This window comes from Bactrocera dorsalis, chromosome 5 (genome assembly GCF_023373825.1).
Source record: "Bactrocera dorsalis isolate Fly_Bdor chromosome 5, ASM2337382v1, whole genome shotgun sequence".
NCBI classification, from domain to species: Eukaryota; Metazoa; Arthropoda; class Insecta; order Diptera; family Tephritidae; genus Bactrocera; species Bactrocera dorsalis.
Window position 1 is genome coordinate 6,419,690 of NC_064307.1, and position 20,487 is coordinate 6,440,176.

Sequence of the window (20,487 nt, forward strand, 5' to 3'; positions counted from 1 at the left end):
GAAATTGTACGCCACGAAAATACAATTTTTTTTTGAAATTGCTTTAATTTTATTTGAGGAATTTTGGAGATGAAAATTGTATGTGGGAAGCTTCTCCATGTGTATATCTTAAATATACAAATCTACATTTAAATCTAAGGCATTTCAATTTTTATGTTTAATTTTTTTCTATAAGGACCAGTTTGGAGTATCTTCCAACAAAATAAAAGTGTAATTTATGTATTATTTTTTGTGTCTTAGTTGCCTTATTCGGACGTTTAACGATCGAGTATAAAAGTATATGCATTGACTGCATTTTACAATGTTTCATTGTTATTACATGTTATTTTTTTCAATATTCATTAAACTATAAATAATAATAAATTACCGCCTTTGACAGTAGGATACTAAGAATTTCATCAAAAAATATTTCTAAGTTGAATTCGCTTGCTTCAAGTAATTAGAAAATATATGGAATTAATCATATTTAATTAAATTATGTTAATTTTTCAAAACGTGCAAAAAATTAATATTTAATTACAAAAATACTTAAGTTTGAACAGGGACTGATACATAAATATGTAGTACAATTCTTTTTCGTTATATATGTTTTTCAAAAAGAAATATTTAATTGATCTTTATGGAATCGAGAAATTCACAAAAATATTTCTGTGCAAAAAACAAAAAAAAAGGAAAATAAAAGTTAATTAAAGTAAATATTACTTTTAAACAATTTTTTATTTAAATTTAATGTTAAATATTCGTTTTTCAGTTCAGTCCCTGGTTAAAAATTAGCTGTAGCTGCGATTGTGCAGCAAGTAGCATTATTTCATTGTTTTGAAAATGCGCACAGTCTTAGTCTTTTTTTTATCCTTTGAAACACCCCAATAAGGAAAATAGCATGAACAAATTAGTATTGAATGAGAGATTTCAAATTTCGCATTATTTTCGTTTGATTTGCGAGGGGTGTCCGTATGCCTTTTTGAGAACTACTCCTACTATGTTAATTGCAATGGAGTAAATACTCATTACCGTACAATATAAATTCAAATAATTACAAAATTAGCTGAAATACATGAAATTTATGTCCACTTGCTATTCATATTGACATGTTTCTTCCAATCTTGCCATTTACAGCGTTTGCAAGAAAGCAACAATTTCTGGGTTCGAATTGGCCACAGCAGTGAATTTGTCCGGATAATTTTCACGAATTTCTTGCAGCAGACCTAACGCGGTGTCGTATGTCTCCCTCTCTGTGTATTCCTTTTTGTATAGCACGTGTATGGCAATGGCTATAACCTGCTCCAATGAAGCGGCGATCGCATCTCGCGCTTGCAAATATAGCTGCTTCAAGCACTTGAAGATTGAAGCGTTTTCATCGAAATCTTCGCGTAGTGGCAAATGTTGCATGAATACTGGCAACACCTGAGGCAGTGGCACCAAAGAACTGTTGCTAATGATCAGGCGTGCAATAGCACCACAAATATTGTCCAAAGCACTGGGTTTGGTTTCCTTGGAAACAGCCTGGGAGAGGGCATTTAGTATGTGTGGATAAGCTCTGCAAACAACAAAGCACGATTAAAAAAAGAGTGCAAATAAAATTAAGAGCACACTTACTCATATGATTTATCTCCAGAGTATAGCACCAATTCACCCAGACCGTATACGGCGTTTTGGCGAGCTTGATCGAATTCGTCAGAGAGACCAGCGATCATAACTGGACAGAATGTGTTGAAAAATGCGCCGGTGTGATTTCCGAGTGGTGCAAAACATTCAGCTAAAGCGCCATAGGCGAAAGCGCGCTGTGATTCAAGATCCTCATTTTTCTTCGCCTTTTGCTGTAAATGGTGTTCATAAGTAAAATATACATGAAAATTTTGATTTCTTTCTTTACTCACCAATTTTTGCAAAACAATTGGATAGGTGCGCTCAAAGTATGGTCTAAATTGATCCGGTCCCATGGCTGCGCCTAACAATGGCAGCATATTGCCTGCACCCTCTACGATGGCCTCGTCGTATTCGCTCTCCTCAGCATCCTCATCATCATCGCCAGTAGACTCGTCAAATTGGCAAGCGACCTTGCCCTGTAGCACGTCGGTGATACAAGAGAAGACAACATCACGAAGTTCGACCGTTGGCAAAGAGATTTGTTTCAGCTCTTTCAAAAGATCACCCAAACCTTCAAGTGCAGACAGCACAACAGACACTTCTTCATCATCATGCACAATTTGACCCAATTTAGGTATCAAGATTGTAATGGCATTGGAAACGCCTTGCAAATCTTGCTGTTTGTACAGAGCCACAATGAACGAGCTCAATGCGTCAATTGACACTTTACGTATGTCCTCCTGTGGATGATCGATCATCTTGTAAACATTTTGATAAGATTTCTCCAAGTAAGGGATGAAAGCGGCGCCGGTGTGCTCAGCAAATTCCTTCAATGCCAAAATGGCCTCTTCCTTTTCATCTAAGTATGAGTTTTCAACACTGTATCCCGCAATGTTATCCAAATCATCATCCTCCCCATCAGAGTTTTCAATATCGATATCATCTTCGTTCTCATCAGCCTCCTCGGCTGGCGCTGGTACACCATCATCGTCTTTAAATTCCGGAACGACCTCCTCCGTCGAAAGTATAGATTCAAACATGCGTTCAATTACCTTCGGGAAAACGGAGGCCATCTCCTCATTAACCACCTCAGCCAACGAGGCAATTAAATTGTAAAGAGCACGACGTACATCAGGATCCTCAGCCTTCTCGAGTAAATTCAAAGCGAATGTCATGGTATCAGTGGCCAACGGCATGAAGTTCTGCTTGCCGATGGTGCGTGCCAAGGCAGCGAGAGTGTCGATGGCTTGTGGACGCAGACTGATAATATCCTCGTTTTCTGTTGGAGCCAAATATGATTGCAGTATGGTGATCAAGCGTGGGAAATAGGGTAACATATTCTCATTTGTGGCATTTGCGGCAGCTGAAATGGCACTTAAAGCCAATTCACGCACACGAACCGAGTTGTTAGGATTCAAAGCTTCGAATAAACTGCAATAGAGAAATATTAATATTCATTTACTTAGCTCTATTCATTAGTTCTATATGATTATTTACATTTCCATAAGCACAGGCAAATGTGGCACCAATTCATCTTCCAAATTCTCGCAAAACGTTTCTAGGGCATAGAACATACGATCGATGTGTTTGGGTTCAGTGCCGCCGCTCTAAGGAAAAGAAGGAAAATAGGATCTTTCATTAGTCACTGTATTATAAATCAGATTTATTTGATAAATGCTGGCTAAAGTGCGAAATAAAAATCAATTAAAAACACTACTTGTTCGCTACAGTGCATGAAACAAAAAAAATAACTAGCATAATTAGCACAAATTTCACTACATAATTAGTTAAAACCGATTTTCGCTTGATTTGCAGCTGATTCATATAAAGTATTGTATCAGTTTTAGGCGGCCATGGCTCGGTGACTACATCGTTCGGCCAAGATGCCTTTGGGTAAGCGTTAGTGGAAAGGAAAAAACACAAAGAGAGCCAAAAATGTACAAAGTTACCAAAGAAGCAGTATTAACGCAATTTGATTTTTCATGTGATGCAATTGAATAAATAGCTTCAGTTTGGTAAGAGTAAATACACGCTTTTCAATTTGTTAACTTACTCGCAATTCGTTGCAGAGCTGATGCAAAAATTCAAAAAGTATTGGTAGAATTTGAGGTGCGAATTTTGTGATGTCTGGTTGCAAATGTTCGGAGAATTGTCCCAGCGCAAAGAAGGCGGCATTGCGTACAAGTGGTATTGGGTCGGTGATGCCAACTTTAACAATATTTAGCATGGTTTCGAGATATTTGTTGCATATGGCCTCCGAGCATCCTTCGGCTATAACGGCCATGCTTAAGTAAGCAGCGCGACGTGGCAGTGGGTCCTGACCCTGCAAAGCGGGCTCCAAAAGTTGCAACAATGGTGGAATCAATTTCTCTGGTGGCACGCTCAGTGCAAGCAGATCCATTGTTTGGGTAGCCGTGGTCATCGGGTTCGAGTTGTCCTCACCCAAAAAGTATTCTTCATCATCTAAAACATAATACAATAAAATTTTATGCATACGTATATAATATAAAACACAAATTGCAACAACAGCAAATATTAAAAAATGAACTGTAAAAATTGAGAGCACTCACCATCTTCGTCTTCTGGTTCAGTTGCCATCAAATTGAAAACTACTCGAATTATAGGCTCTATCAACTTTTGTTTGATAATCAATTTCTTCTTAAGGCGCACCAACCAGCCAACGTAAGCTACGGCTTTAATACGCACAGCGCTATCAAGTTGGGCATTACTAGCTGCCTCCAAGCAGAACTCCAACAACATTTTGATGTGATTGTTCAGCAATTTAGCATTCAAATCGGCCATACTCTCGAGAATATCGAAAGCATGAACAAATTGATCGACCTCAGGCTGCACAGCGAATGCTTGGAGGGATTTAACGATCAACGGTATGGATTTCTGCAACGTTTGTTCGGCTGTGTTGTGACCCAATGTAAATGGAACCAAATAAGTCATACCAGTTAGAATGTTGAAAATAACAGGCGTAGCCATGTTGCCAGTTGCTTCAGTAGCCACCAATGCAGCAGTGAACATTTCACAAACCGATTCCATATGTTGCAAAAATTGATCCGGGGCCGCGTCAGCCAAAATAGCAAATGTAGACGAACCTAGCTCGCTCTGCTTAGGATCGGCCGAAGAGCAGTAGCTGTAAATGAACTTTAGCACTTCGCTCATCCATGAGTCGGACTTTTTGGCTTCGTGACGCACCAAAACACCAACAAATTGAGCAATGGCTTTACGCACAGACTTTTGCTGCTCTTGCATGAGGGCATTAAGCATACCCTGCTTAATACTACACAGAAAAAAATAGTTGGCATTTAAACAAGTTCTTATATAATCTATGTATCTTACACTTACATTTGCTGTTGCTCAACCGGTACTTTGTTCCATTGACGCAATTTTGCCAAGTGCTTCTTAAGTAGTACAGCAGAATATTGACGCACCTGTGGCTCTGGTGCCGAGACGGCAATTTCACAAAGAGCTGGTACAGTCTCCGGATGCTTGTAAGCCTCCTGTAAATCAGCGGTGGCCTATAAACAAACGTTTGTTATTAAAAATAATATGAAACAAGTGATATTTATATTAAAAAAATATAAGCACGGCAAAAAAGGATTTTAAGGATTACGTTTTCGTAAATATTTCAAATTGCCAAATAAATGAAATAATAGAAACTTATTTATATTTTCTCCTAAATGACGCGTCAAAGAAAAAAATTTATTAACTTTGGAAAACAAAATCGACGGTTGAATATTCTAATGACCTTACCCATACTACATATCTTCATAATAATTCGCAAATATATTTCATTTTATTCTTTTATACATGTATTTATAAATAAATATAACACAAACATAGAATTATTCAATTTGAATAAGAGCGTACATATTACTTTAAAATATATGTACATATGTCGAAAACATTTCAAATATATCTGTAAGAACTGAATAATATACACGCATACAAATGGTATAAAAGGATAAACACAACTTTTAACTCATTTACAATAAATGGCAGATTTCTGCAAGTTAAGTCGAATAATATATAAGAAATACACTTATTTGTGTCATGAACGTTAAATTAATAACATGTATGTATGTATATGCATGTATTCAGCTAGCGTAAATAAAAGAAACGTGGCTCTTAAAGCTATTAAAATTCCAATATGTATGACTTGCCTAAGGCAAAGTATATAAACCGAAAAATTATCACGACGCATAAGCATGTGCTCTCGAGTATTTAAATTAATTAAGGAGGCATGTATGATTATTACTCATCCCAAAGATGATAGGTAAAGCATAGAAGAAACAATTAAAAAGTGTGCATTTGTTCGTTCAGACATATTTGGAAGGTAAATAGATGTATATACATACATATGGATGTGTATGTTTGTATCTAGCAAATTAATAGATGCGTTGTTATTTGGCCCCACCCCACATCCAACAACATTATTAGAGAATATAAGTGATGCATGCCTTTGGAGAGAAACGCAACAGTTCCATTCATTTCTTTACTTTTAAATTAAATGTACATGTGCACACTAAAGTATATACAGATATATATATATATACATATGTTCGCTGCTTTTGCTTAATCGAACTGATATTTGGTAGTTTAAAGGTATTATATATTGGACTTGGCAACCGAATGCAAAATATACACATGTATTAAAAGCAAATGCGTGAAATCAAAAATTTCAAAACCGTTTTCTTTGTGTTGAGATAGCCGGCCGGCGTGAAAGAAATCGGTCGTATCACACACTACACCGCAATTGGGTGGGCGGTATAGCACACGTTTACTTTTGAATATACATACATACGTACATATGTGCATTAATTTATAAACCAAGCCAACACGTGTTTTGCTACAATTTAAAAGATATGCATAAATATTACATTGTTTATTAATTATATGTTACATGCAACATATATTCTGTCATGTTAAAAAATTAGTTAAGTGAAATTTTCAAATTTTTTATACGAGTACTATGGAAATATATCAGTTTTAACATACATTTTTTCTAAGCTTTCACTTTTGTTTCATTAAAAAATAGTATACGTTGCAAAAAATTAAATTCATATGTACAACGAGAATTGAATTGAAAGCAATAAAGATGAAATTATAGACGAGAAGAAAATTCAAATATGACATGAAGATTACAGTACGATGAAGAACATAGCAAAGCATGCGAGCTGATGATGGCGCGCATCCACGTGTTTTTGTCGTTAGAATGACTTTCCCCATTTTACAATTAAAGGAATTATTTGCTGAATTCTTCTTTTACTTTTAATATTTAACTTAATATACAATTCCATTCACTCTTAAAATATTTTGACATCTTTTGTAATTAACCCAGGATATAGCTATTTTAAAATCCGTATTACATACCTTTTTGATTACATCGTTATCCGAAGAAAGTAAATTTGTAATAATCTGGGTCATTTGCTGCATTTTGGATTCTAAAAATTGCTTTCCGTTCCGCAAAGACACTTATTCCAGTAGTTTTTCGCTATTTTCGCTGAAAAATTACACGCTTACAAATTTGCCAATTATTTGCTTATCTTCCTTTGCGCCAATTGCTTTATGTTCCTTCGTTTTTCACACGCACATACAACCGAACTCACACGTGAATACAAAGAAATGTATCGCAATTTCTGCTTTTTGCATATAATTATTTGCAAAAAGTTATGTGAATTGCACCAATATTCTTAGTACTACCTCACCAGGCAGATGATTTTCAAAGAATGATTGAATAAAAATAGCTAAGAAGAAAATTAACTGAAAGCTTTTTCTTGTATATTGCGCAAAAAATAATTCGAATTGTGATCCGAATGTGTGACTGACTTCGCCTTGCTTTCGTTGTTTGCTGCTTTGCTGGTTTGCCTTTGGTGATTCGTGGTGGCGAAGAAATATTCTGAAAAGCACTAAAATAAATTGTTGGGGATGGGAGTTGTCAATTGAATGCAACCCTTTTTTGAATACAAAGTTAATTTTTAACGCCTTGCTTTCATTTTTCCTACCCTGTGTCATAACTTTAATTTAAATTGATAACATACTTATATGTAAATTTTACATCGCAACTACATAAGTACTTCAATGTAAACGGAGAACTTTGAGTACTGTTAGATAATATTTAAATTAATTTAAAACAATTATTAAATTATTTAATTGTATAGCCATAGAAGCAAAATTTCTTCTAAATTTATGTCCAACAAATTCATATTATAAATTATGCAATTGAATATATCTAATTGTTTTAGTAAATTTTGAATAATCGAATATCAAAGTTCAAGTGGGACCAATCAGTCCCACAATTTCTGGCAAGTTTTTACTTCGTACTGTACAATTGTAAGTGCAACCTTGTGGATACGATGGCTCAATATCCACCATTTTAATTTTAAACCCGATTTGCGCCAACTTCATATTCTTTCAAGGCTCTCTTAAATGTCCAATAAAAATATTAATGGGTTGATATAAAATCCTGCGATCAGTACCAAGATATACGTATATTTAAAATTAATTATTGTATTTACTAAATAATTTGAATTATAATAAGTTGTTGCCTGCTTTGGATATTAGTAAGAATAGTGTCGAGACGGTGTCCGAAGGAATTTTCTTTGTTTATTTTAGTTGTTAATTTAATTGAGCCTGAATTGAAAAGGCTCATCATGGATAATCGTGCCATTGAGCAAAAAAATTTAACTGATTCGCTTGGTGTTTTAAACTTGGATGGTTTAAGAGGTAAAGTATCATTACATTATAAATAATCTTTTTGTAATTAAAATGTTTTACAGTTTTTGGTGAGATGTCTAATTCTTCAATAGCAAGCAGTAAGCCTATCAATGAGCGTTTGAATGTGAGTTTGTAATCATAATTCATATGTATATAGTTAAAAGTTCAAATTTACAAGATTATAATTGAATTAATAGAAAGAGCGACTGAGAGCGTTAGAAACATTGGAAAAAGCTAATAAGACAATGAAATCGGATGTGAATAAAATTATACAACAAAGTTTTGCTAAAAAGGATTTTAGAGATCCAGATCCCGTAACAACATCGTCAAACAGCTCTTCAAGTAAATATTTTTTTGACTTAATTTGCTAATATTTTCTAAAATAAATTTCTTTTAGAGTTTAATCGAACCGAATATGTACCCTATCATAGACCTGATTCTATTAATATTTCGGATTTGGTAATGGACGAGAGTATAAATTTAGATTTTAAAAGTACTGTTTCGACAAGTAACAATACAAAAGTTTCTTTTGAACCTTCCGAAATAACTGGACGATCTACACACTATAAGGACCGTAAATCGCAAAAAAATCCGAAAAATAGTATGGCATCCACATCTAGTCGTCTATCCGTCGGTGACATCCTTGCTACTTCGTTTGCGCCTAAAGCACGAAATCTCGGTGAGGTATTGGGAGAACGTACATCTTTTTCAAGTACAACTTTAGGTAGCCTAAGTAATTCGAGAAGTTTACTTCGGACAGCAGACTTGTCTCTGAATACTTCAGAAGCTACTTTTAGTAATAAAACTGCCGCTGTCGGAGGACAATTTTCATTTAATGTCACAAATGAATCCACAGTCAACACAGAAGAATTTCAACCAGCTGAGAATATGCATTCCAAACTGCTGATGGATGAAATAGCTTGGGCACAAGAATTCGCCACAATACCTACATCTGACTTAAATAAAAGTAGCAAAGATAAGATGATAGATGTAAAAGATTTTGATTTGCAATCAAACCCAAATAGGTAATGTTTGCTTTCCGACTTTGTAAGAAGTTTTCTATATTTGTATGCATATTGATTTTTATATTGTTTTTTGTATTTCTAGTTCCCTATTTTCTCGAGATCCAAATTTTTCAGTGGGTCGATTTTTTAATCAACGTTCAGAAGATTTGCAAAATATTGTAAAGTCATTAAGTCCAGAGCGCATGCGGCCACCAATAGCATTAGTAGATGAAACTCAAAGCTCACTTAGTTTAACTACTCCTTTAGGTACAACAAAAGCATCTCAATCTACAAACGACGTAGATCGCACCCCACAAATTGATAACAAAACTTATAGCATAGCTCCTAAAACAAATCAGAGTACGGCAGCCGGTTTGGGTAAGACTATTCGAGATGAACATGAGAGTAAAGACTCTGGAAATGGCACAAATGAAAACGAATCCTATTTGCTTTCTCTATCTCACATTAAAAAGGCGTTTAGTAAGTATATTCTCATTTCGCTTGGATCACAGCACTTTTCTTTTTTACCTTTGAAATATGTGTTATATTTTAGTAAAAAATTCGGATAATGACATCCCATCCACTAATCTTATCGATTTACTGAAGAAACCAAAGCGTCCTAAATCGCCACAAAATCTTGGACAAACGGAACTTGAACACGGTAGTAAGCAATTGGAAACTAAGACAAAGGAGGCGCAAGAGGTTAGAGTAGCGCATAAAAAATATACGGGAAATTCGACTGTAAGAAGTTCCATTGAACAATACACAAAGAGCCTTAATACACTGGAGGAATTGTTATCGGAGAACAAGGAGAATTTGGATCCACAAAGAATGCGTGGATCTGAATCACAAGCTGACACTATAAGCTTTACAGAATCGCTGCTGGATGCCAGCGATTTAAAGGTATTGCAGCAAAGCATAAATCAGCCACGTTCCCCGCTCAGTCCATTGAATATACCAACGGTTAGACTATCACCAGATCAAACAGATGTAAAAGTAAGATCTTCTAAAATATTGGACGACAATTCTAAAATGATAGCTAATGAATCAGTGATATCGAAGACTTCTCCTTCTAATAGCCGGACGGCTAGTAATAAGAATAACAAACCAATTCTCACACCAAATGGAAAATCTCCGTCCGCGGTAAGTCCAACATTGGCGTTAAAACAGAAGCCACTTAGCTCTACAAGGTTGGATGAACAAAAAAGCGATTGTGATTTCATAGCTATTTCTCCGAATCTCTCCAAATCTATGACGTCTTCTAAGGCTATTTCCGCTGAACGTACGTTATTAGCCAACGGAAGCCCCTATAACGGCTTGAACTCTGGCTTGCCATCTCCTCCGCGCAGCTATATGTCGTCACAACCATCGTCGCCTATTGCAGAGAATCATAATGAGAATTATCGGGGTGTTTGTGAGAATTGTTCACCTCAACTGCGAGTGAAACCCCAAACTACCACCACAGGTAGAATCCGCCGTACCACGTCATCCCCGTCTATCAGTGAGCGCAGCACTAAAAGTATTGTACCGATGCGTACTACCAGTGCGCAATCTTTACGAAATGGTAGTAGCAATGGAGGCGTTGTGCGCAGTGTCTCCCGATGCTCCAGTAGCAGCGAATTCAGCCACCGTGATGGCAATGCTATACCATTGAAGGTAACCGCGGTGGAATTGTCTTGGGGAAGTACACGTCTGAGAAACGCCGCCCATAAGACAATGCAAATAAAGAATACAGCTAGCAAGAAACTCACGTTACGTATCGATGTGCATGGTCCAGGTTATCAGCTGATCAATATGCCAGGAAATAATTCATTAACACTGCAGTCGCAGGAGTGTCGAACTATTGCGGTGAGCTTTTGTCCAACGGTCATTGGTGCTGCCATCGGCAAACTCTCATTTTATGCCCCACAAAACACTTCCATTGCCCATAATAGTGCCTCCACAGCCAGCATGTCTTCATTTTTGGATATTCCCCTCTATGGCTATGGCGGTCACTGCAGTGTTGTGGCCCAAGAAGTAAACATTGCTCCTGTAGGTATGGCCTTTCTACAAATGGGCTATCTGCATGAGCTCTCGCAGCCAATACAGCGCACAATACGTGTCTACAATAAAGGTCCACTTCTGGGTTTCGCATTGGCTTCAATTGATTCAGTTGGACTACGTTTACCACGCCTATGTACGGCTTTCGAAATACAACCCTCTGCTATGCTCATACCGCCTGGTTCGTCAGCAATGTTGCGTGTTGTGTTTCGACCACAGCGCGAGGATGTGAAGAAAATTACCCGTCAAACCAAGTCGGTGCTGACACTAGCCAATTTGCGTTTAATATCCGGCGATGAGGCGAATAGACAACGCATGCGCCAATTAGTTGCGCGAATGTCGGCCGACGAACGCGCCAACCTAAGTTCATCTAAATCCCTGGAAGCATTGTGGGAAAAGCTACCTGGCGAGAAAGATATTGAAGAGCTGCAGTTGTTCAAAGAATCGCCGACTTTAACGTTTGATCTGCTGACAAACATGCGCATACACGAAGTGGCACTTACCATTAACGACGATTATTTGGACGAGACTATAAAGTCGACCTCTTCATTTTATTTTCCCGATGAGGATGAAACAGTTTTGTTTCGTACCGTGTGCAGTCCATCGCCCAGCAACAATGCAGACGGATCGGGTCCTGTTTTAGATCGTGTCGATGAACTAACTGAGGATGAGGTGGAGCAAGCAGCCAACAGTAATGATTCATCGGCACGCGGCGAATCTTGTTGCTGGTCAGTTTTGCCGAGTTCACTAAACTTTCATTTGCGCGGTGAAAAGCATATGATAAGCTCTTCGATTTTCATTTGCAACTCTTTTAAATCACGACAATACTTTGAAGTGAGCACCAATCGGAAAAATTTATTACAGTTAAAGCCTACAGATGGTTATGTGGAACCAGATGGTGGACATTTGGAGGTGGAAGTGAAATTGCGGGTTGACAAATTGAATGACGACAATAGAGCAGAACCCATTTATATAACGGTATTATTTAAAATTGTACTTATTTTAAAAGATATTAACATTTTATTTTGCTCTGATGCTAGGTTTCTATGGAAGATGAGCATATAACAGTGCCAGTGAAGTTGAGCGATGAGGCGCGCCCGCAGTAGCACACCTGATGTGAATATACATATGTGTACACGCTAAATGCGCTGTCAGTAGCATTTTATGTTATGATATTATTTTTTGCCGTTATTTGTCTATTCATCTGTTTTAAAACACTTCTTTTTATATTTTATACCGTTATTTTATGCATGAGTTTTACAATTTGTTTTACAATTGCAGCTGCTACTTCTGATATTTATTAATAAATGTATGAGATATTTTCTTCCAAAATAATTTTTATTTTTTATTTTTTCATGGAAAATTTACAATTGGTATTTTTTATATAAATTTAATGAAAGAGTCAAGGCAGTTAACTCCATATTGACCACAGCTTTTAATTGTTGAATTTAAAATTTTAATGAACGTTTTATAAACATTGGACTTATGATAGTGTGATTCATAACTGGAACATTGAGTGTGAATTGGCAATATGGAGTACAGCTCGACGTAATTGTTTGTTAACAGAGAAATCGTACCCCTCTTTTCTGGAAGGGTAGTCTAGTGGATTATAGTTTCTGTTACGCTTGCGTTTGATACAGTTAACAGTGGAGAACTTCGAGTTATGGAAATTCAACTATAGTTACGTTTAGTAGAATTGTATTTGTTCGTTTGTTAGGAAAATACTAAATTTCTAGCATTGACTCAGTTTTACAAGTTCATTAATATTGATAAATAATTAATCTTAAAATTAATATGCTAACTCTTAGTTTATAAGATAGCAGCATCATTCATCAACAAGCAATGTAATCTTATATATAAAAATTTGTATGTCCTTTTTTGTATGTCCGCGCATTAAGCTCGAAACACAGCACAGAAAGACGTGAAAATTTGCACGGTTATTCTTTTAGTCCTGGAAAAGGTCCTAACGGCGGCTTTTTTTTTTGCAAAATCACCCTCGATTTCGCAATTTACATATGTCTATATTTATAACTCAAGAACGGCTGAGCCGATTTGGCTGAAAATACGTGGTGAGGTAGCTTGAAACCTCGGGACGGGTATAGGCTACTTTCTATCGTTTTATGTCAAAAGTCACAACAATTCATAAATAAAAAAAATATATTTCAAAACATAAGCATGTGTTCAATATTCATGTAAGAATCATTTGAACATTTGTTTACTTCAAAAAAACAAAATAAAATCACACAGCTACTGGCAGGGTACAGTGGTTTTTGTTTACATACACATACATACATACATATATGTATGTATGTATATGAATTATAGTGATAGTTGTAACCAAATAAGAAAATGTTGAATCATAATTTGAGATGAATGCCTAATAGCTGACAAATAGTTCTGTAGCCTTGCACAGAACAATGCAAAATTTAAAAGGAACGATCAAGTCTGTGTTTTCTTAAGTGTAGTATCAGGGTTTTAGCCGTCGATTTTGCAATTACGTTCGATGAATGTTGGACATTACGATGTGATTAGATATAGGGTGTGAGACGCGCCCTTTTCTGCCCTACTCCTGCACTGTTATTCACTATAACAAGAAGCATATATGTATACGTACATATGTGTAACGATATACGATGCAGAGGCAGAGACTGTGAAGAACTGTTATTTATGTATGTACCATTCATTAAGTGATTTACGATGTCAATAAAAAAATGTAGATTGCCAATTTAACTATTCCATTATATTGTTATCACGATAAATGATATCCTTGACAACAAAGAGCGAGCGGAGCCGCGGGTTTAGACTTGTTCTTAATAAAATGTTTCTTAACAAAAAAGTGTGGAAATAATTACTATGTAAAACATTTATGAAGCGTTTAAAGAGCAAAGATTTTTTTGAAAATTCCAATTTTCCAATATTCGGCGACATAATCGTCCAGCCGAGTCGATAATACGAACCAATCATGAATCGGTTTCGCACCACGTTTACTCTGGTGTTTAAGGGGCTATACCAGAGTGACGCATGAAAAATTAAGCGATTTTCGTGAACTTTTTTAAGAGAAAGTACGCGATTGAATATTTCAAACTTCTTTGAACGTAATAAGGTATATTTTCAGCTATATTTGAAGATTTTTTTTACAAAAATGTTAAAAAATAACGGAGTTATGGGCTCTCTTCGGAGGTGCCAAAAAAAAAGTGCCCCAACAGCTGGCATGATTCCAGCCGAATGAGTAGCTCAAACAAAAAAAATTGAGAAGTTTATTAAACTTAAAAATATTTCCTATATAGTGCACTACGATCTTTGAAAAATATCAAAAATTAAGAAAATGGCGTAATTTTGAAAAAAAAAATCGTTTTTTTACGAAAAAATGGTCGTTTTTTTTAAATGCCAAATTGACAATTTTCAACCAATCAAAAAGATCGTAGTCTATTGTATATGTACCCAGTTTTAATTTGAAGTCGATCGGTCAATTTCTCGTTGAGTTATGATGTCAGCAATTTTGAAAAATGTCGTTTCGAGAAAAACGCGTTTAGAGTTTCACTTATATGTATGTATGTATGTATATGTTTGCTTCTCTGAGCGGTCGCTGTTTAGAACGCTGCCATTCAAAAACTATTCAAGATACGACCTTGTCGATTTCACAGGATATTTTTGAATATATAAACTATCGAAAAAGCTAAAAAAAAAAAAAGATTTTTTTTGAAAGTGTCACACTGGTATAGCCCCTTAATTCATATTCTCAGGGATGATGCGCACCGAAGACGCTATTGCTACTGTAGAACAGAATTCGAAGTAGACTCGAATAAGTCCATTTGCCATCGCGTGCAACAATTGGAGATTGTGGGGAAGGATCTTGTGATGGTGTGCTTATAAAATTCAACTAGTGCAAGAATTGAAGCCGAACGACAAAAGGAAAGAGCACCGATTCCGATTTTCACAACAAAAGTTGCCGTTACATCCCCAAAAGTCTCTTTACCATACATCAACACAATGGTTAGTTGCGAATCATTAAATTGTAATTTACGGAACTTTGATTAAGAGCATTGCTCCGAAAATTGAACATATAATTCAATATTAGAGCGGAATCCGTTTGTAACATTGTTCATTCAAATTAAATGAACAAAATCACTCTGCTAATTAATTAACACATGATATGTTTAAATGGGAACAATGGAAAGCATTCTTTACGAGTTTTGTAAAGAGCTACAAGCCGTTATATTTAAAAGGTTATACTTTTTAAGAAGAAGGATAGGAAAATATAGCAAAAAAAATTGCTTTCATATCAAAGTAAGGAAGGTCATTAACAGTAGAATTACTGATTTGCTCAGTTTAGTCCGTCAACTGATTTCACAAGTAAAAATAGAAGGATTCATGTTAAAAATAAATTTTTCGGTGAAAACTATGAATTAATTTTTTTGAATGAGTGCAGCATTAGCACCGATATTAATACAACATGGATATCTGTATAGATCGTTTCTCTTTAGGGGGATCCCAGACTTGAAATTAGTCGCGTACAGCAGTTATATATGAGACACTAGTCTCTGCTGAGTTATAACTATATTTATAATCAAAATACGAGGATTTCAGGATGATGCTTGGTGCTTAGTGCAGATTACAAGCAGAATTTCTTTACAAATATCCCAAGTATTTTAAAATAAAAAAAAAAAATAGTGAATCAGTTGTAATAATGAATTTGAGAGAATATGGACTCTCTCACTTCGTAAAGCAAACTACTTGATAGACGACATTTAAGTCAGCTTACTCATATTATATATTAAAAGTATTTCATTGCGAATTATTTGCAAAGATTCTATAAGATTTTTGTATCACTTTTTACTTGGAAACATCCTGATCCAATATCGTCTCATCCTTCTTAAGTTCGGGTCTACTATCAAAGTCGTCGGGCAGATCACAACCTAAATATGCCTCATTGTCCACGCAATATTTGATACAGGAACGCCAACAATGATCTAAATAAAGCAAATGTGGGTTGCCAAATATGAACATCAGGTAGCGTGCACGCGAAATTGCTACATTCATGCGTTTGGCGCTTTGTACGAAACCGAGAGAGTGACGCAGATCGCTGTTGATAAATTTGTGTGAGGAGCGCACTGTAGATATAAGGATGATGTCACGTTCCTGTAAATTCAAAGAGTGCCCGTGAATAGGATATTGAAGCGATATTGAATAATTAAATAGATCCTCTAAGCACAAACCTGGCCCTGGAATTCTTCTACGGAACCGATTTTCGGCATAGCAATGTCAGCTTCGATAAAAAGGGTGCGTAAATGCTTCACTTGCTTCAAATAAGGTGTTATTATGCCTATATTTTCTGGTTGAATGCCTTGACGATATAATTTGATGGCCATCAAAAACACCTGAAAATGTTGAAAAAATTTATTTTTTTTTCCATAGTTTTATTCTAAACAACTCCGTACATTTCTCGCTTCCAGTGGATTAAACCACGATGGTGAATCGGATTCCTGTTTATTTTCACTGCGAGTGCCATAAAAAAAGATTCCGTGTGACTTAGGTCGCTTCTCCGAGAGAGGTAAAAGCACATCAAGTTTCTTTAACATTTCAGCTTCACGAGAACTTTTTTCATTGACCATTGGTCGAAGTTCGGAATCATAGAACAACTCGCTATATACGTTGAGTATGGAGGGTAAAGAACGGTAATTATACAGTAATTTGGTGACCAAGCGTGGATCGAATCCGGAGGTGTCGGGGAAACGCATCACGTCGCGTAGATAGGGCGTACGACCTAATATCCGTTCAAGTAGGGATATTGATAAGCCACGATCCGTTGCAAACCGATTAATCACTATAGCTGGTAGCTGATGTGGATCACCGGCTAATATAACTTGACCGCGCGTTTGTGAAACTAAACACAAGGGCACAATCACTTCAGGTTCAGTGCACTGACCAGACTCATCGATGAGCACATGTGTAAAATGTCCAGTTGGGAAACCCATTTGCAGAAAATTACCAAGTGTAGTGCAAGTGCTGATCGTCATCCGATGACGGCCGAGATATTTCATTTGACAACGTAATTTCATGCCTGATTCAGTCACAATCATCTGTAAAGGAAAAGCTTTTATGGAAGTTGTACTCTTTGGGTAAATGTATCTACAAACCGAATCGTCACAAGTGCCATCGGCAGCCATATCTACGGTAGCACAATAAGGCATAAGATGTTCCGGCACTAGTTCTTTTTCAATTTGATTCTGCGATACTAAGCGGACAAAATCTCCCGGTTGTAGTTGTTTACTTTCTATTAGACGTGTTGCTATCAAATCTGCTGATCCATTGGAGGGAGTGCCAATAAGTAAACGTGAACTGGGTATAAGCTTAATTAGCTGTAACATGGTTTCGACAAGTGTCATGGTTTTGCCTGTGCCTGGTGGTCCAAATATTACATAAGGCATATTCTTAGCTTCACCTCTCAAAATATTGCGTATGGCACGCTTTTGTATTGGATTCAACATCTGATTAAACCATGGATAGTGTTTATCTTGTAGCATAAGATTATCGTCACTGTTTAATTCGATTTGAAGTTGTGGCTCCTCACGCGTGTGTACACGTGAAGGAAACAGAAATGGCTCCCCCAAATGTTTTATTATACGATTGACTGCAAAGTGTTGCTTGCGAAAAGAAAATCGGGAATAATAAAATTCTAAACGAAAATCTTCACCGTTATATTTGGACTGAAATCCTTCGTTAAATTTTAACAATATACGATTGAAGAGAACTTTATGAATTACGCCATCATAGCTACGCTTATCGTTATCATTACTCCACGGATTTATAGCGCGTACCGTGTCACCGATAACTAGTGACGGTCGACGTTCAGATAGATTTTCTATAGTAAGCGATAAAAATTCCCCGTCGCGTGTGAAATGGGCTCTCTCTCTATCATAATTTCGAAAATTTACAAAATATTCGATTTCTTCCAGAAATACTAATGTTTGGAATCGTATTGTATAGTTCTTTATGTTCAGCTCTTCTTTCAAACAAGGAAACATGTTTTCCACGCTGTCTATCATTTCTTGACGGCTCGTCGATGTCAAATAAGCATTACGCAACCGTTCGGGCACCTCATAATAGGCGATTCTAAGTGATAGAAAACGGCGCTTTGTTGCCAAGCCTACACCTGGTATGACTTCGCCTTTGTTCGACCACACTTGATTGGCGTAATAGCGAGAGCGCTGCCGTAGATTTTGCACACCACCGTTCAGTCCGTTTATTGTGCTATGATTAGGTTGAGCCAGTGCGGCCTCCGCTTCAACTTCGGTCTCACAAACTACTACTGAAATGGAACGCTTCACGCGAAATTTTTCAAATTTAATAACAAAAAATTCACGCGATTCTCCATAAAATTTCGATTCTACTTCGAAAACTAATGCGCGACTACTGTGACCTGGGATCTCAAACGCGGTATTATCGTGTTCGGGATCTACAAGTTTCACTTGTGAATCTCGTCGGCGTCCCAAAAAATCAATGGAAAGTACACGCATATTTCGTTCTATATTATTCTTAATGACCATTTCTATACGTTTGGTCTGAAAGGTTGAGGAAAAAATGCAACGTGCATCGTCAGAAACAGTGATTGCATGATTACTTTCTTTACGTGAGTTCATGTCTGAAGGTATTTCACCGTTAGATGTAGTTCCTGCTTTGGAGGGTGTAGTTACTTGTGGTGATTTACGTTCCAATAGGGATAATTTAACACAACGCCAGATGTATGGATCCTGGAGATATTTAAAATTTTTAATTAAAAAATTGTATCCCACTTTTTTACGTATGTGTTCTTACGCGTTCACATTCGATCAGATCTGCCAAAACTATATCGCCGACGTCTAGCTTACAAGCATTAGGCACAACATCCAAGGTGAAATAGCAATCATTATTTAGTACACCCCAGTCGGTATTTAAACGTCGAACTTCGCATTTTTCTTGTTTTAGTAGACGAGCGGGATGTACACTTACCTCTTGCAGTATTTCACCTTGTCGATTCACGAAATGCTCATCACTTTGTACGTTGCAACAGATGTATACACGATCACCAGCTTGTGGTATAAAATCTATTTCTATTGTGTCTAAATTAATGTTCATCAGTTTGTGTTCGGTGTCCACGACAATAGCACTTGGTTTACGCTCCATTATAAGTCCAAGAATATTTCTTTGATGTGTATTGAAGAACGTCGGCTTTTCATTGCGTAATTCAGCTATTTGCTGCTCAATCTTAAAAAGAAATAAGAAAATATACATTATTTATTTTTATTTATATAAAATAAGCTCCCAAACCTTCTCAGTGGTTGGCATTGATTCGTCCCAAAACAGTTCGGAAACTTCATTGATTTGCACCACTTTTATATGGTCACTATGAACTTGTTGATATGCCAAATATTTTACGTGACAGCCGACCTTAAGTTCGCTTGCCAATCCTCCAGCCGCTTCGATTTCAAAAAATATTGCATGATCAATTGTACCATGGTTGCTTTTTAACGATGTTATAACACCTAAAAAAATTATATAAATAAACCGTTAATTAAATAAAGCAATATTTTCGTTCTCCAAAGACTTACCAAGTCGTTGAAAACATTTATCCGCATCATTACTAGATAAAGTACCATTTTGCGGTGCGTTAATAGATCTTAACACATTTTGCATGTTAAAATTCTCACCCTTTTTGATTTTTTCATTTTCTTCTTTTTCAATTTCTGTGTCCAAATGTCTCTGCTCCTCTTCTAGTTTTTCCGCAAGTAAACGTTTTTGCTTCTCAGCATCCATAGAATCCCACAAATTTTTAAAAAAGGACAACATTTTTATTTTGTATATCTAAATTGTGTGTCTAAAACTTGGAAGAAATCTTTAGTATTATTTAAGTGATTATAGCGCCTTCCTGTCTGCGGATTCGTACATCCAGTCTGTCTCACTTATATAATTTAATTCTTTGCGGAGGTTTTGTAAACGTTTTTGATAAGAGTCAGAAATTGTTTGTTTATAGTCGTCTTCTGTTAGCACTATTGAATGACAACGTGAAAAGGTTTTATCCGTTTGGGTCTCCGGTTTCTTCACCTGCATGAATAAACACTTGAAACAATTCCTTTTTGCTAAATTTGTGCGC

At 36.3% G+C, this 20,487-nt stretch overlaps 3 protein-coding genes across 4 annotated transcripts; 1 reads left to right on the forward strand and 2 right to left on the reverse strand.

Moving 5' to 3' along the window:
- Position 1: 1 nt before the first annotated feature.
- Positions 2 to 7,464, reverse strand: LOC105233682 (importin-4). Of its 2 annotated transcripts, XM_049458298.1 has the most exons (9): positions 6,970 to 7,464; positions 4,942 to 5,114; positions 4,158 to 4,876; positions 3,641 to 4,050; positions 3,367 to 3,474; positions 3,085 to 3,194; positions 1,878 to 3,018; positions 1,597 to 1,817; positions 2 to 1,537 (listed from the first exon to the last, which is right to left on the reverse strand). In XM_049458298.1, the coding sequence occupies exons 1-9, from the start codon at positions 7,030 to 7,032 to the stop codon at positions 1,111 to 1,113; spliced, it is 3,372 nt and encodes a 1,123-aa protein (XP_049314255.1). In that variant the 5' UTR covers positions 7,033 to 7,464; the 3' UTR covers positions 2 to 1,110. The 2 variants fall into 2 exon arrangements, with proteins under 2 accessions (XP_049314255.1, XP_011214119.1); XM_011215817.4 differs by lacking the exon at positions 3,367 to 3,474 and having other exon boundaries at positions 6,970 to 7,463.
- A 498-nt stretch (positions 7,465 to 7,962) lies between these two features.
- Positions 7,963 to 12,692, forward strand: LOC105233683 (uncharacterized). Its single transcript, XM_011215818.4, has 7 exons — positions 7,963 to 8,322; positions 8,376 to 8,437; positions 8,511 to 8,655; positions 8,711 to 9,338; positions 9,421 to 9,797; positions 9,871 to 12,335; positions 12,398 to 12,692. The coding sequence occupies exons 1-7, from the start codon at positions 8,250 to 8,252 to the stop codon at positions 12,461 to 12,463; spliced, it is 3,816 nt and encodes a 1,271-aa protein (XP_011214120.2). The 5' UTR covers positions 7,963 to 8,249; the 3' UTR covers positions 12,464 to 12,692.
- A 3,498-nt stretch (positions 12,693 to 16,190) lies between these two features.
- On the reverse strand, positions 16,191 to 20,150 carry LOC105233685 (probable RNA helicase armi). Its single transcript, XM_011215819.4, has 7 exons — positions 19,946 to 20,150; positions 19,665 to 19,879; positions 19,173 to 19,601; positions 17,495 to 19,108; positions 16,796 to 17,437; positions 16,574 to 16,735; positions 16,191 to 16,496 (listed from the first exon to the last, which is right to left on the reverse strand). Exons 1-7 carry the CDS (start codon positions 20,148 to 20,150, stop codon positions 16,191 to 16,193), a joined length of 3,573 nt encoding a protein of 1,190 aa, XP_011214121.2.
- Between the last annotated feature and the right edge of the window lie 337 nt (positions 20,151 to 20,487).

Excerpts from the sequence above, each read along its gene's own strand:
- LOC105233682 (XM_049458298.1), bottom strand. The coding sequence starts at position 7,032 with ATGCAGCAAATGACCCAGATTATTACAAATTTACTTTCTTCGGATAAC. Across the intron at positions 5,115-6,969 it reads ATAACGATGTAATCAAAAAG|GCCACCGCTGATTTACAGGA; the intron begins GTATGTAATACG and ends GTTTGTTTATAG. Across the intron at positions 1,538-1,596 it reads TCTGGAGATAAATCATATGA|AGCTTATCCACACATACTAA; the intron begins GTAAGTGTGCTC and ends TGTTGTTTGCAG.
- LOC105233683 (XM_011215818.4), top strand. The coding sequence starts at position 8,250 with ATGGATAATCGTGCCATTGAGCAAAAAAATTTAACTGATTCGCTTGGT. Across the intron at positions 8,656-8,710 it reads ATCGTCAAACAGCTCTTCAA|AGTTTAATCGAACCGAATAT; the intron begins GTAAATATTTTT and ends AATTTCTTTTAG. Across the intron at positions 9,339-9,420 it reads TTGCAATCAAACCCAAATAG|TTCCCTATTTTCTCGAGATC; the intron begins GTAATGTTTGCT and ends TTGTATTTCTAG.
- LOC105233685 (XM_011215819.4), bottom strand. The coding sequence starts at position 20,150 with ATGGATGCTGAGAAGCAAAAACGTTTACTTGCGGAAAAACTAGAAGAG. Across the intron at positions 19,602-19,664 it reads CAATGCCAACCACTGAGAAG|ATTGAGCAGCAAATAGCTGA; the intron begins GTTTGGGAGCTT and ends TTTCTTTTTAAG. Across the intron at positions 16,736-16,795 it reads ATCCACTGGAAGCGAGAAAT|GTGTTTTTGATGGCCATCAA; the intron begins GTACGGAGTTGT and ends CAACATTTTCAG.